This window comes from Peromyscus leucopus, chromosome 14 (genome assembly GCF_004664715.2).
Source record: "Peromyscus leucopus breed LL Stock chromosome 14, UCI_PerLeu_2.1, whole genome shotgun sequence".
NCBI lineage: Eukaryota > Metazoa > Chordata > Mammalia > Rodentia > Cricetidae > Peromyscus > Peromyscus leucopus.
The window spans coordinates 78,510,613-78,523,995 of NC_051075.1; the positions used below are offsets into that span (position 1 = coordinate 78,510,613).

The 13,383-nt window shown below is 56.4% G+C and overlaps 1 protein-coding gene across 4 annotated transcripts; it reads left to right on the top strand.

The window, feature by feature from the left end:
* On the top strand, positions 1-13,383 carry Exoc3l4 (exocyst complex component 3 like 4). 4 transcript variants are annotated; one of them, XM_037210866.1, is made up of 14 exons: positions 1-464; positions 1,517-1,608; positions 4,068-4,149; positions 4,641-5,033; positions 5,917-6,571; positions 7,531-7,642; positions 7,854-7,976; positions 8,245-8,345; positions 8,473-8,553; positions 10,189-10,303; positions 10,723-10,842; positions 10,932-11,084; positions 11,692-11,813; positions 12,866-13,383. In XM_037210866.1, exons 4-14 carry the CDS (start codon positions 4,646-4,648, stop codon positions 13,047-13,049), a joined length of 2,154 nt encoding a protein of 717 aa, XP_037066761.1. In that variant the 5' UTR covers positions 1-464; positions 1,517-1,608; positions 4,068-4,149; positions 4,641-4,645; the 3' UTR covers positions 13,050-13,383. The 4 variants fall into 4 exon arrangements, with proteins under 4 accessions (XP_037066761.1, XP_028739598.1, XP_037066759.1 ...); XM_028883765.2 differs by having other exon boundaries at positions 2-464; positions 3,996-4,149; positions 4,630-5,033; XM_037210864.1 differs by having other exon boundaries at positions 2-464; positions 4,630-5,033.

Sequence of the window (13,383 nt, forward strand, 5' to 3'; positions counted from 1 at the left end):
CCCCCCTCCCTCTCCCCATCTAGTGTGCCTCTGACTGTCAGTACCTCAGTGGTCCCCAACAGCCCACTGCTGTGACAGGGGGCCATCCTCCACTAACCTCCACCTCCCTGACCTCTCCTCCACTAATCTCTACCTCCTCCGCTTCCCTTAAGGCTCTCCCTCACCTCCCTTCCCAGTCCCTGCAGGTTGAGCTCTGGATCGGGCTCTGACTAGCTCCAGGCTTCGACATATCAAAGGTTGGAGTAGCTCTCTGGAATGAAAGGGGCGGAACTTCTCTGAAAGCGAAAGCATGGGGTCTGAGGAGAGAGGGGGCCTGGGCGGTCCTGTGGCTGGGAAGTCCCAGCTGTTGGTAATCAATTGGGCTGTTCTGGAGGCCTCCTGCCTGGATCCGGTCTCAGGCTCCTGCGTGGCCGCCTTCCGCAGGACCTCTGCTGCCTGGGCACGGTTGTCTGCTCCCATACCAGGTATGACCCAGTCAGGTGGGGCAGGAGGGTAGAGAGTGCTTGGGACAGTGGGTGGAGACTCCCCTGGCTCTGTGAGTGGCCATTCTGGTCAAAGGCCTGGGTTCCAAGCCCAGGCCAGTTGAGCTGCAGTGCCAGCCAGCTCAGTCACAAAAGATCCGCATGCATCCAAATATGTAGACAGCCGCATGCGTTTGCAGAAAGGAGAGAGACACAGGAGGCATGCAGATAAGCACACAGACATGGGAGACACACACATATTACAGAATAATCACACACACACACACACACACACACACACACACACACACACACACACACACACGGAGGCACTCAGGCCAGCATAAAGATGTGCAAAGCTGAAACCCATCTAAGTGTGGATGTACCACAGGTTCACAATCAGGTCAGAGCCCCTTCATTGTCCTCGGGCATCCGACATTTATCGGCCCTTCATGGGTCGGAGCCAGGCTCATTCTGTGCTCCCCGGGACTCTTGGTTAAATGGCAGAGACATCTCAGACCACATAACTATCTAGGTTATGCTGTGTGCTGGGACGGCTGATGAGGGAAGGCTTCTCAGAGGAAGAGCCCTGAGAAGCTGGCAGCTGGAAGAGCTCAGGTCACTGCTGGAGGCAAGGGCAGCTCACACAAAAACATGGAGGAGTAATGATTCTGAGCGGACAGAGGGGCAAGAGTGACGGGTAACCCATGACAGCCCTTAGAAAGGGCCTTGCGTGCAAAGTTAAGAAGTCTGTACTCCTGGGGGTGGTGGCAACCCAGGGGTGTCTTTTAAAAAATAGGTTTGGCTGGCATATAAGACTGGTTGTGTTTGCAAAATCAACATATGAAATTTACCAAACTCTTTTGTTATCCCATAATAACCACCTTGGGATTTTTAAACAGACAGATATAAACAATTACAATCGCAATCTGAACTGTTCCTCTCTGACTTTTGCAGCTCTTATTGGTTTTCCTTGTCTTGTTGGCTTAACTAGATCTTGCAGGTGAACGCTGAGGATTGAAACTGTATATTCTTGTCCTGTTCCATCTTTTCAGGAAGGGGAACATTTAGAGGCAAAAGCATCACAGCGGCCTGCAGTGGTTGTTCCTGGGGTTTTGATGGACAGGGGACAGCCCAGCCCTCACAGGTAGGGAGGAAGGGTGTGGTTGTCCTGGAGGGAAACTGAGAGAGTGGGGGCTGGTACAAGAGGGAAGGTTTGCAAAAGTGAGAAGTCTGGGAAACTGGGGAGTCTAGCCCTAACCTTATGGTCATGGTTGGGGTGGCCCTCGGTGATTTCCCCTGCCCCTGCCCCTGGCCACGCTGTTGTGACTGTCGCTTAAGAGTGACCCGCAATGGGGACAGGAGACAGAGAGCCAGGGATGGGCCCTGTGGCCAACACAGAGAAGGCATGGGGGTGGAGTCCACAGGCCGGCCCAGTGGGACACCCACTCACACTTCCGAATTGTGCTCTGGGATGAAAGAGACAGACTCTTAAGTCTGGAAGAAGCTCTATCACAGTAGGAACAGTCCTGAGGGGCCCTGAGCAGATGGCACAAAGCTGAGGATTCCTTGGAGGTAGGGGACTTGCTGAGTCCTGGAAGCCAGGTCTGACTTGGAGACCAAAGAGGGAGGGTGATCAGGAGGGAACACAGCTTGAGGGGGTGGGGTGGGGCGGTGGGGGACCCAAAACTGCACATTCAGCAGGATAGAGGGGGTCCCTCGGGCTAACGTGAGTAACATGTAGACCAGGAGTAAGGCAAAGAACGATCAGTCCAGAACAGGGGTAGGGGGTGGGGGACACACGAATGCCCAGCTGTGGGACTTGGGATGACTTGAAGGTACTAGGGAGTCACAGAAGATTTTAAAACAAGGGAGTGACCCATTTGGATTGGGGGAGGTCACGAATGGTTTGGGGAGCCGGGGAGAGCTGCAGTCAAAAGTGTCATGGCTGTAGCCACCGCCACCCCAGCTTGGTGGCCTTGACGGCCCTGTAGTGCAGGTTTGGCTTGATATGAGGGTAGCTGAGCAGCCTGAGAGAGACCAAAGATTCCTTGTGACCTGCCATGAAATTCACGTGTCCAGGTGTCCCTGCTTATCCAGAAGCTGTCCCCAGATTCCCTTGTGAGGACTGCCACACCAACCACCCTTTGTCCCCACCTTCTAGAGGGTTGGGCCAGGCTGAGTGGCTTGAGGCTAGACCCGGCCCCTCTCTGAGCCTGGGGTTCCTCAAATGGGGCAGATCAAACTCCCCAACTTTGTTGTTGTGGGGCTCAGATCTGTGTCAGCACTGGGCTGAACACACAGTGGGTGCTTAGTAAACAAGGGTCAACTCTCCCCAGCCAAGGCAGGACCTACCCTGTCCTTTCCCAGCACCCCTGTATCAGGGAGCAGGAGAATACAACAGTGGCAGATGGCATCTCCCACACTAGGCACTGAAGGGTCCCTTAGAGGAAGGAGGCCAGAGATTGCCATGTATGGGTCAGGTCTGTGTGGAGCAGGATCACTGAACTGGGTGCCAGGGCAGGATAATGACCTGTGACCAGGGTGGGGCTGATAAGGCCCCAACCAATCACTTGGGCCTCCCTCCTCCCCTGGGCTTCCTTGAAGCTCCTGGTGGCCTCTGGAGCTCCAGCTGTAGGCCTCAGCTGACTCTGACAGATACCTTGCTGGAGGCCTAGAGCCTAGGGGCTGGCCCCTGTCCAGCATACCTTAAGTCCCAGGGAAGGGCAGTTCCTTCCTGACTCACCCAGGGGTCTGACCCTAGCTCCTTCTTGGATTTGTCCTGGTATGGTGGGGAGCCCTGAAGAGAGCTGGGGATTATGCTTCTGCTCGGTCTAGCCTTTCTTCTTTTCTTTCCTTTTCTTTTCTTCCTTCCTTCCTTTATGTATTTAATTTATTTAAAAGATTGATTTATTTGCTTTATGTTCTGTGTGTGTGTGTTTTGCTTGAGTGTATGTTTGTGTACCATGTGCATGCCTGGTGCCCTTGGAAGTCAGAAGAGCATATTGGTTGCCCTGGAACTGGAATTACAGATGGTTGTGAGCCACTGTATGGGTGCTGGGAATTGAACCTGGGTCCTTTGTAAGAGCAACTAATGCTCTTAACCACGGGGCCATTTTTTTTTTCCCCCAGCCCAGTCCAGCCCTTCTTTTGGTTCAGTTTCTCCAAAGGCATAGGAGAGCTTGCTGGCCCAACACCATCCCCCACCCATGTCTGGCTTGCACAATGTGTCGGGCAGGAGGTTCCAGTGGCCAGGAAGACTGTCTCTTCTCCCCCACTCCTAGCTAAACATACGGTCAGAAAAGCAAATAGTCAGGCTTTGCCGGCTGGACGGGAATATGGTGGTGGTGTCTGCCAGAGGCCTGAGCAGTGTATGTCTCCCCTGCTCCTGAGACCACTACCATGCTCAGTGTGGTCAAGGCTGGGGTGGGGGGCTGGCAAGAGGGGGAAGAGCAGCAGGTAGGATATATATTGGGATTCCTCAGCTCCAAGTTAAATATAGACCTGAAGCCCCTCCCACAACCTTCCCTCCAGGCTGTGCGGTGAAGATAAGTGGCTGGGTGCCGGGAGGCTAGAGCCCTAGGGCATCATTGTACCCTCCTCCAGTTCCACAGAGTCTAGGAAGGGAATGCTTCTTAAGGAGGCTCCTGTTTGAGCCGAAGTGATCCTGCCTTTTGTGCTGAAAGAGGTGAGTCCAGGTCTCCGGAGGGGATAAAGGGGGACTGTGGGAGGAAGGGATGGGGAGAGGTTTTGGCCTTAGACTCTGAAGTCCTAGAAGTTTGGGATGTGGGTACTGGACCCTGCCCTTGTGGGTTGTGGGTTGGGCTGGTTCCCGGAATATGCATGCTCAACACTCCTTCTAATTCGACGGTAATTACTCAGGCTCAGGGAAAGGTGGACACCTGGGAGAGAGCCTCCTGGGGAGGCACCAGGGAGGCATTCTGCTGCCAGTAGCTGTTTGTATCATAGCAGTGCATCCAGCTGCACTATGACAGGCAGAAGGCTCCGGCCAGCCCAGTAGCTGGCGGACACTTCCATTTCCATAGAAGAAATCAAGCCTTCCTGCACTCCTGGGTCCTGCCGAGCCCCGGAGAGCTTACCCAGGGTTCTGTGTCTGCTCCCTGGGCTGGCACCCTCCAGGCCTCTTGAGCTGCCTTCTCATCCCCAGCTTCCCTGCAGCCAAGATGCCATTGCCAGGAACAGTGACCCCTGGGCCAGAAATCCAAAGCCCTAAGGAGCCTAGGAAGCCACAGGGCACCCGGAAATCCAACAGTATGAAAGAGCCAAGCATGCACCATGGGGACACGGTGAAACCCAGCCTGAGCACCCTGAAGCGGACCTTCTTCCGGAACAGCCTGGGAGCTTCCACTCACAAACCCAAGGAGGACCCTGGCCTGTTCAGGCGAAGTTCCCGCTTCCTGTTCCGGTCCTTGAGACGGGCCCTGGATGAAGGCCTAACCTCTGGGCACCCTCAAGTCACTGCTGTGACAGAGAAGCCTTCCAAGGTCACAGATGGTGTCAGTCGGCAGGCATCCACTGGGACCCATCCTGAGGATCTGGAACCCCAGACAGGTAGGGTCTCATCCGACACTGTGAGGAAACTGAGGGTGGAGAGGACAGGAGCTGTATCCCGACACACTTTCCTTGAAGCCTAACTCACCCAAATCCTGCCTGCCTTCTGCACAAATTCTTCCAGTTTCTAGCAAGGGAAGGCCAATACACCCACTGGGCAAATAGAAAAAAACAGGCTCAGCTAAGTGACTTGCTTGGTGTCTTACAGATAACTAGAAGAGAAGTGGGATCTGAACCCAGATCTTCATGGCCTTTCACTGCTTGGCCCCTTGAGCAAACTCATCCTAAGTATTAGGCATCGATCCTCTCAGACCACAGGGTCACAGAGGTTCATGGGGGCCACTGTTACCTGGAAGGGCAGCTAGGGAGCCGGCTCAGGGAAGCATAAATTGCACTTGGACTCTCAAGAAGGGATCTAGCAGTAGAGAACTCGAACGCGGTGCGGTGCGGGCAGAGAGCAGGGCAGCAGAAAGGCTGACTCTGGACATTAGGGGAGGACACACCCAGCTGAGCTCTGAACCTATTAGACCTGCAATTACAGCCACACATAAGGTCACCAAGGACAAGCTCAGCAGAGATGGAAGTGAAGATGGGGGGCGGGGGGCTGCGCAAGATAGAAGGTCCTGGCTCCCATATAACCGCGCAGCCAGGAGCTGACCCAAATTGTTGTTTTCAGTCAGGATTGGGGCCCTGATTCTGTTCCTTCTAACGCGAGTCTAAGCAAGTACTTCAGGCAGGTGGAGCAGTTCAATTGCGCACAGAACATCTGAGCAGTGGCCAGGCAGCCCAGCCCAAGGCTCGGAGCGCAACCTAGCTGTCTAAGTTGGTACCAGGGCACTGGGTTGGTCCCTCTCATTGACCCCTTTCTTACCTGCGCTTTCAGAAAGCAAATCCGTGACAGACCTCATCACTGAGCGGCAACTAGTGAAGGCCTTCGAACAGTTGCGGTACCTAGAGACGCAGCTGGTAGCAGACAAAACCTCACGCACCTTTGCGCAGGACCCCACGGCCTATGCGCGGCGCGCTATGGACCTTTGCCTACATTACGACGGAATGGCGGCGGAGATCGGAGCCATTGTGCGCGAGGCGCTGGGTTCCGAAGGCGTGGATCGAGACGCTCTAGCAGAACTGGCCCAGGTGGTGCACTTGGAAGAGGAGGCCCATCAGGCCTCCCAAGCCGAGGGTGACTTTTTGAGTACGCCCCGCCACTGGCGTCAGCACTGGGAGGACGCGGTGCGGCGCAGCGCTCAGGAGCGCGTGCAGCAGGCAGGCATCAAAGTCCCCCCAGGGGCTGCGGAGGGCGCTTCCGACCTAGCCCAGCTTCTGGCTGAGCTCGGTGGAGTGGTTCGCCGCGACCTGCAGAGGGTGCGATTAGAGATGCAGCCTGCTTACGAAGCCACTGACTTTCCAGTGTGGGAGACCTACTTGCGTGCCTTCCACAACGCAGTGGCCCAGCGTCTGCAGGAGCTGGCGCGAGACGCCCGCGGCTGTGAGCAGCTCTATGTGCTGTTAGACTGGGCCGCCAATGTGTATGGCAGGTGAGGCCTAAGATACAGTACTTAAGGCAGGAGCGGGTACCACCACCCGCCAGGAGACCGTGAGAAACGACCACAAGAGCACAGGGCACCTTTCTTCCCCAATCCTTCTCTGGCAAAGACCACAGGGCGCCAGGAAGATGGGGATTTTGTCATTCTTTCTTTTGTGCTAGGCTGTGTGCTCCCATCCCAGGTTTTCCTAAGGGACCACGCATCTACAGCTTCCCAAAGCTAGAAAATCTCTCATGTGCACTTCCCACCAGAGCCAGGAGCCCCAAGAGCAATGCTAGTCCATAGGTGGCTGCGTTGGAAAAGGGCAGCTTTCCAGGCAGAGCACCATTCAGAGTGGGTTCAGCCTGCTTTCCCTCTGGATGAGCATTCACATGCAGAATGCAGCCTGCTGGGGGCTTCCATCCTTGGTGGGTGCTGTAACAAGGGTGCTTTAGTTCCCCAGATGAATGGGTCCCAGCTTTGCCCCAGGCCAAAGGGAGAAGAATACATGATGGAAAAGGCTGTCAGAATCCCGGCCTCTTTACATTGCCGTGGCCATTATTCTGGGGCACCCTGATTTGGGTTAGATGGTGATGGGGCGGGGGCGCGGCGGCGAGGGGGGGTGTTGGTTAGAGCTCAGTCTTGAATGTAGGCTAACCATGAGGGTAGAGGTCAACATTGAGGCAGTCTGGCAGAGGTCCATCCGACCAGCTCCTTAAGCACTCTGAGCAGGCCCAGCTGGATGCTTGAGTGCCAGGAAGTCCAAGCCAGCCGTCAGAAGTTTCCGGGAAGGGAAGTGATGGCATAGACCTCTGGAGGGTAGAGGAATGGAATGTGTCAACAGAATCGGAGTTCAGGGCCCTAGTGATAACTTTAGACTTTGAGCCTGGTTAGGGAGAGGAGGCAGCTGGTAGAGCATCAGAGCCCTGTCCAGGTCCTCAACAACTCTCCCATCCCACCTTGCTTTTCAGTCCTGACTTCCTGGGTGCTCCAGACTTGGCACTGCCCACCGAACCGCTGCCCCCACTCCTAGAGCCTGCTCTGTGGGCCCGCCTGGAAAGTGACTACACTAGCTTCCTAGAGGTGAGGCTGGGGAGGCTCCCTCCGGGCTCCAGAGGCTGGGTCCTGCAGAAAGGAGGCTTGGGATGGTGCTGGAGGTACCTGTAGGCCTGGACTGTGGCTGGGGTCCAATGACGCTAGTCCCTAAAGGTGCAAAATGGGGTTTGGAAGGCAGGGGGCGCCCTTACCTTCCTCCTGGAAGGCTTCTCACCGCAGCCCACTCCTAACCCCACAGACAAAGATCACAAGCTGTTTTGACAGCATCTTGCTACTGGAGCAGAGTCGCTGGGAAGCCGGCGAGGACTTGGAAGTGCTGCAGGGCCTCTACCATGCGTCCCTGTCCATCGACGTGCACATGGTGCGCACGGGAGTGGGCTGAGGAGGGGGGCTTGTGTTCTGGCCTCAGGCACGTGGTCGTGGTCTCTTGGAGCTAAGTTATAATGAGAGGGGAACCTATGCCCTTGAAGCACATGGTCAGTCTAGGTTACAGCTCTCAGCTCTGCCGGTGGACTCTGGGAGTGGGGAGGTGACCCTCACTCTGTGGCAACTGAAAACTGCAGGGAGAGAGGGGTGGGCTGGGTGCGAGCCTCAACTGCGCTCAGCGTGTGGTGTGGCGTCCCTGACAGCTCGTGGCTGAGCACGTGAAGGCAGCCGGCGCTATCTCCTCGGAGCTGGAGGCCACCACCCTGCAGATCTGCGCGCGCGCGCTCTGCCTCTTTGTGCCCAGGTGCGGGTGGCATTCTCAGCCCCGGAAGGGTGGGAGGTGACCCGGTCAGGAGTGGGCGGGGTCCACTGGTGAGGGCCCAAGCGGGTGGAGACCCGAGGTCAGAGGAATGATCCTTTCCCGTCCCCAGGTTTGAAAAAGCTTTTCTGGCATCAAAGGCAGTGAGCGAGTGCTACCTGGGCGCCTATATTAACGCCTGCGTGGAGATGAGGTAGGTCGCCCCAGCTCCAGGGCGTTGCCGAGTACTGCCAGCAGGAGGGGCGCGAGGTCACGAAAAGAGATCCGAAGCAGTGGCGGCCGGGGCAGGAGGGGTGGCGGGGGAAGGGGAGGGTAGTAGCTCCTGAGTGTGGATTCTTGTGGGTTTCCCCAAGGCCTTCCCAGATCGTCCTGTCTTCACCCTGGCTCTAACATGTTCAGAAAAGCTAGGGCCCTGGAACGAATGTGTGGCTTCAAGGCTGACCAGAGGCTGAGTAGATCGCCCGGCTCCCCGTTTATTTCCTGCATCCCATTCCGTTCATTTTTTTTTTTTTTTTCTGAGTTTACCTCCTCCTCGGAGAAGCTCCCTCCCTTAATCCCACCTTGGACAATCTCGGGCGCCTCTACCCTCAGGAGGCAAGGCCCACTCTGTTTGGCACAGACTGTTACCGTGCCCTGACCTCCAATCATACCGGGTGCCCTCTTCCCTACAGATAGGCTAGTCTGGGGAATGCAGTCATTAACAGAAGGCATGTAACCTGAGCCACCTTGTGGTTTGGGATTCCAGAGGTGCCCATTGTGGCTGTGTGCCCCGGACGGTCATTTCATCTCTATGCCTCTGTCCTCTTCTAACAAAGCCAGAGCCTGCTTCCTCCGGCCGTGGGGACTCAATTCATATGAGCTCTTTATGAGCACTTGTGATACACCAGACATGTGCCTGCTTCATCCACCTGGGTGACTTCCCCAAGACCAGGGTACCCAGATACAGACGGGCAGCTGGATACTGGTGCAGCCAGTAAGCCATGCACGTAGAGCTTAAACCGGGCCTGCCTGTGTCCAAAGAGTGGCCACACTGATGCTCCGTTCCCCAGCACTCTCTTGCCTAACTGTGCTGGGCTCCACTTCAGCAATGAGGGGTGGGGAGTGGGGAGGCCGGGGACCTCTCAGCCCCAGGAAGCCTTCTCCACCTCTTGATAGGCAGCGCTGTGGACTGCATATAGCCTGGTCCTCGGTTTTCTCAACAGTGACACTGGATATTGTCGTCCTCAGAGGCAGTGATGAAGGAAGCTCAGTGGAGAGCTTGTGCCAGGCATGGCTAAGCTACAATGTCCCACCACCAAGAGGCATGGAGCACTGTCTCAAAAGCTGCCCTATGGGACCTATGCCACGGAGCTGGGCTGGTGTTCTGCTGAAAGGATTTATGCTGGGCTCTCACAGCTTTAACGTTGTCCTCTCATTCAGTTCTGCTCCCATGGCTGTGACTATGCACCCCTCCAGGGACTGCCCTTCACAGCACAGTCTAAACCAGCGGTTCTCAACCTGTGGGTCGAGACCCCTGGTGGGGGGGGAGGTCCAACAACTCTTTCACAGAAGTCTCATATCAGATGTCTTGCATATCGGATATTTACATTACAATTCATAACAGTAGCAAAAGTACAGTTATGAAGAAGGAATGAAAATAATTTCATGGTTGTGGTCACCACAGCATAAGGAACTATATTAAAGGGTCACAGCGTTAGGAAGGTTGAGAACCCCTGGTATATGAATGGAATTAGTGCAGTGCCCCATCTGTAGGGCTGTCCTCCGTGGGTCTTATTCTCCAGCCTGCTTCCCCTTGCCCAGCTGATTACTTGTCTTGGCCCCTCCACAGAACCAGCCTTCTGGCCAGGTTCCCAGGAACCATAAAGGAACTGGAGAAACCCCTAGTGGCTGCCACCAACAGCTTCCAGAAGCACTTGCTCCAGATTGTGCAGCAAGACATGCAGGTGATTGGACACGTCCCATGCCCAGCGGTGCCCATCCGTTCCCTAAAGTTCCATGCCTGACTCCTGGCACTCATTTGCCCTAAATGAGCTCCCAGCTGAGCAAGGGCAGTTGGGAAACACCATCCATCTCACCACAACCCCTTCCTGTTGGTGACGAACCCCCAGGCTCTGGGATAGTGGGCCAAGAAAAAAGGCCTAGAGCTCCCCGCATTGACCGGCAAGTCAAGGTATATTCAGCACACACCCTAAGCAGGGCCTGACAAGCCACAAAACCCAAACCATGCCCATTGGAGAAGGCATTCTGGGAAAGGCCCAGTGATAAAATTTGTGCCTAGAAAAGAGGATGGCACAAGAGAACCAGCAGTGAAGGGGATTAGGAATGATGAACAGAGCTTACTCCCATGTCCCTCTGTTCCCAGCCGCTGTTCAAGGTGCTGTACACCAAGAGCTGGCTCACACAGGACACCCTGCGTCCCCTCATGGACAAGGTGGTGGACTTCGCTCATCACCTTGAGCATGTGACCCCACCGCTGGCACAGGTACCAGGAAGTGGTGGGGGGAGGCTGGCATGGGTGTGCAGGGCCCATGCCTTTGATCCTGATGACCCACCCTACCCTCACTCTCCCAGGAGACTCTGCAGGAGGTGCACCGTTTTGTGGTCCGCGATTACCTCGGGCAGGTGCTGAGGCCCCGTGAGAGGTTCAGTGGCCTGGATCGTGTGAACGGCTCCCATAAGATGGGCCTGGATGCCCAGGCCATCAGCAGCACCTTCAAGGGCTTGGTAGGAGCAGTATCTGAATGGCAAGCAGTGCTTGGTCTCTGGCCGGTCAGGCACTTCCTATTCTCATTTCTTCTCATCTTGTAAGGAGCCCCCAGGGCAGGTGCAGGAGCGGGTAGTGGAGAAGAGAGCTTACACTCGTTCTCCAGACTCCATGGGGTGGGGGGCACGGCGCTGGACTCAAGAGGGACAGACCCGGGTGGCGGTGTCACTTTACGTTATATTTGCATACAGTTGTGGATAAAGGTCAAGGGATAAGGGTTATGATGGGCAAGATCTGTGGGAGGTCTTTCCCCACTCGGACGGGAACCCTTTGAGCCATGCCCAAACCCCTTATCTGGGCTGCTGGTCTCCTCCTGGTGACAGGTTCCAGACAGCACTTCCCTGGTCAGGGCTCGGATTTCCCATCTGTGTAGACAAGAAGACATCTCTATGGAATCATTGCCGATGTCCCCTTTGTTTCCTCCCCACCCCCACCCCCGAGCAAGCCCCCCCCCCCCCCCCGGCGGCAGATACATGGGATGGGTGCATCAGGGCACTAAAGGAAGGATTGTACGTAAGGAACTCCATGGGGAGGTGGACCGCAGCACACATCTCCCTGTCTCCCCAGGGCTCTGAAGCCACGTGGCTGGACCAAGCCATCCTGTGCGTGGCTGAGATCCTGGGCGAGACCTACAAAGATGACATCCGGCGGCACCTGGAGACGCTTATACGAAGCTACCCAGACATCAGGTTTGCAGACTCTCCTCCCCCACTAGCTTCTGACCGAGAGCCAGGGGTCACTGGGACCTGGCACTCCCGCCTTCAGCTATGAGTGCAGGCAAGGAACAGGGGGAGGAGAGAACTGAGCCTAAGCCCCAGAGCGAACCTCTATGGACCGTGAGCGCATGTGCATGATGGAGGGTCACCGGGAGCGTAGGCGAACACCACCTCTCCCAGGCGTTCTCCATCACCCGTGGACAACGTGGCACCCACCCCCCGGGTGTAAACCCTCTCTAGAATCCCTCTGAGGCCTCGACAGAAAGGAGGCTCAGACCCGGGGCTGTGCGGGGTACTGAGTCATCGGACCCCGTGGAAATCCCGGGGTTCGACTCCCTCCAATGCTCTCGGAGATTCCGGGATGGAAAGGCCGCTGAAAACCCCGAGTCCAGCCCCTTCCCTGGCTCCTGGCTACGAGCAGCCGCTTTGCTCTGCCAGGTTTTGCAAGCCTTTCTAAGTGTGCAGTTTCCCTACCGCCCCTTAGAGGTTCCCCAGCCCGGGTCCGGCCCTCCCTTCCTGGCTCCAAGGGCGGCCCTGGACGGCTGTGGGGAACCAGGGGGGAGGCAGTGTCTCAGGGGGCCCCTTTGTACCTGCATCTCCCCCACTCGCCGCCCCCCTCCAGCCTCCCCATCCCCCGTCCCTGCCGCTGCTTTGTCTCGCATACTGCGAGGACATTCCGCAGCCTGCAACCTGGCCTCCACCTCCCTAGTGTTCTGCCAGTTCCTGGAACCTCCCCTAGGTCAGATTCCTTGTGTTGCCTCTGAGCAAGGCTTCTTTCGACTGCGTGCTTGCTCCCTCCCCGGTCTCATGCCTGTGCGCTTCTAGGTTCAGTTGCTGTGCACAGGTCCACAATCCCGTTTCCGTTTAGAGCCCTCATCCCCTCCCGGCCTGGGATGGTCCCAGCCTTTCAGCCTCTCTGACCCAGCTCCAGGAATGCTGGGTGAATCATACTTCCTCCCAAGCCTGGGTTCCTGTCCTCCCTGGGGGCGGGGCGCTCTGCAGTAAGGACCCCCATGTCTCCACAGGCGTGACCATATACTGGCCATTCTGGCGCTGCGTAGACTCGGCCGCCGTAGGAACCAGAGCCTGTTGCAATATACCCAAGACTTGATGAGGGCAGCGCCCGAGGTCAGGCCCTCCCCGCGCCGTGTACTCTTTGAAGAGATCGAAGTGCCCACCTCTGTGGATGTGCTCATCACCTGCATCTAGGGCTGACTGGCTGACTGCCAGGCAGGAGCCTGGTAGGTGCAGGGCCTGTCACCCTCCCTGTGACTGACCCCAAGTTGGGAGCCCAGTGAGTCACTCTGGCCCTACCCCCATCTGTGAAGCCCGGAGCATGGAATTTTTGATCTCAGTGCTTGGCTGCTCAGTCAGGGGGAGCCAAGAGTGGAGGCATTCCAGGCATTTGTGGGGGAGTCTTTTGGGGTGGCTGATGCTCCTTGGAGGACTTCAGGCCAGGGAGGGCTTCCCTTTCTAACCGTCCAGCATATCCCCACTATAGTGAGGAGAGGAGTATTCTAAAAATAAATATGAATTAAAATAG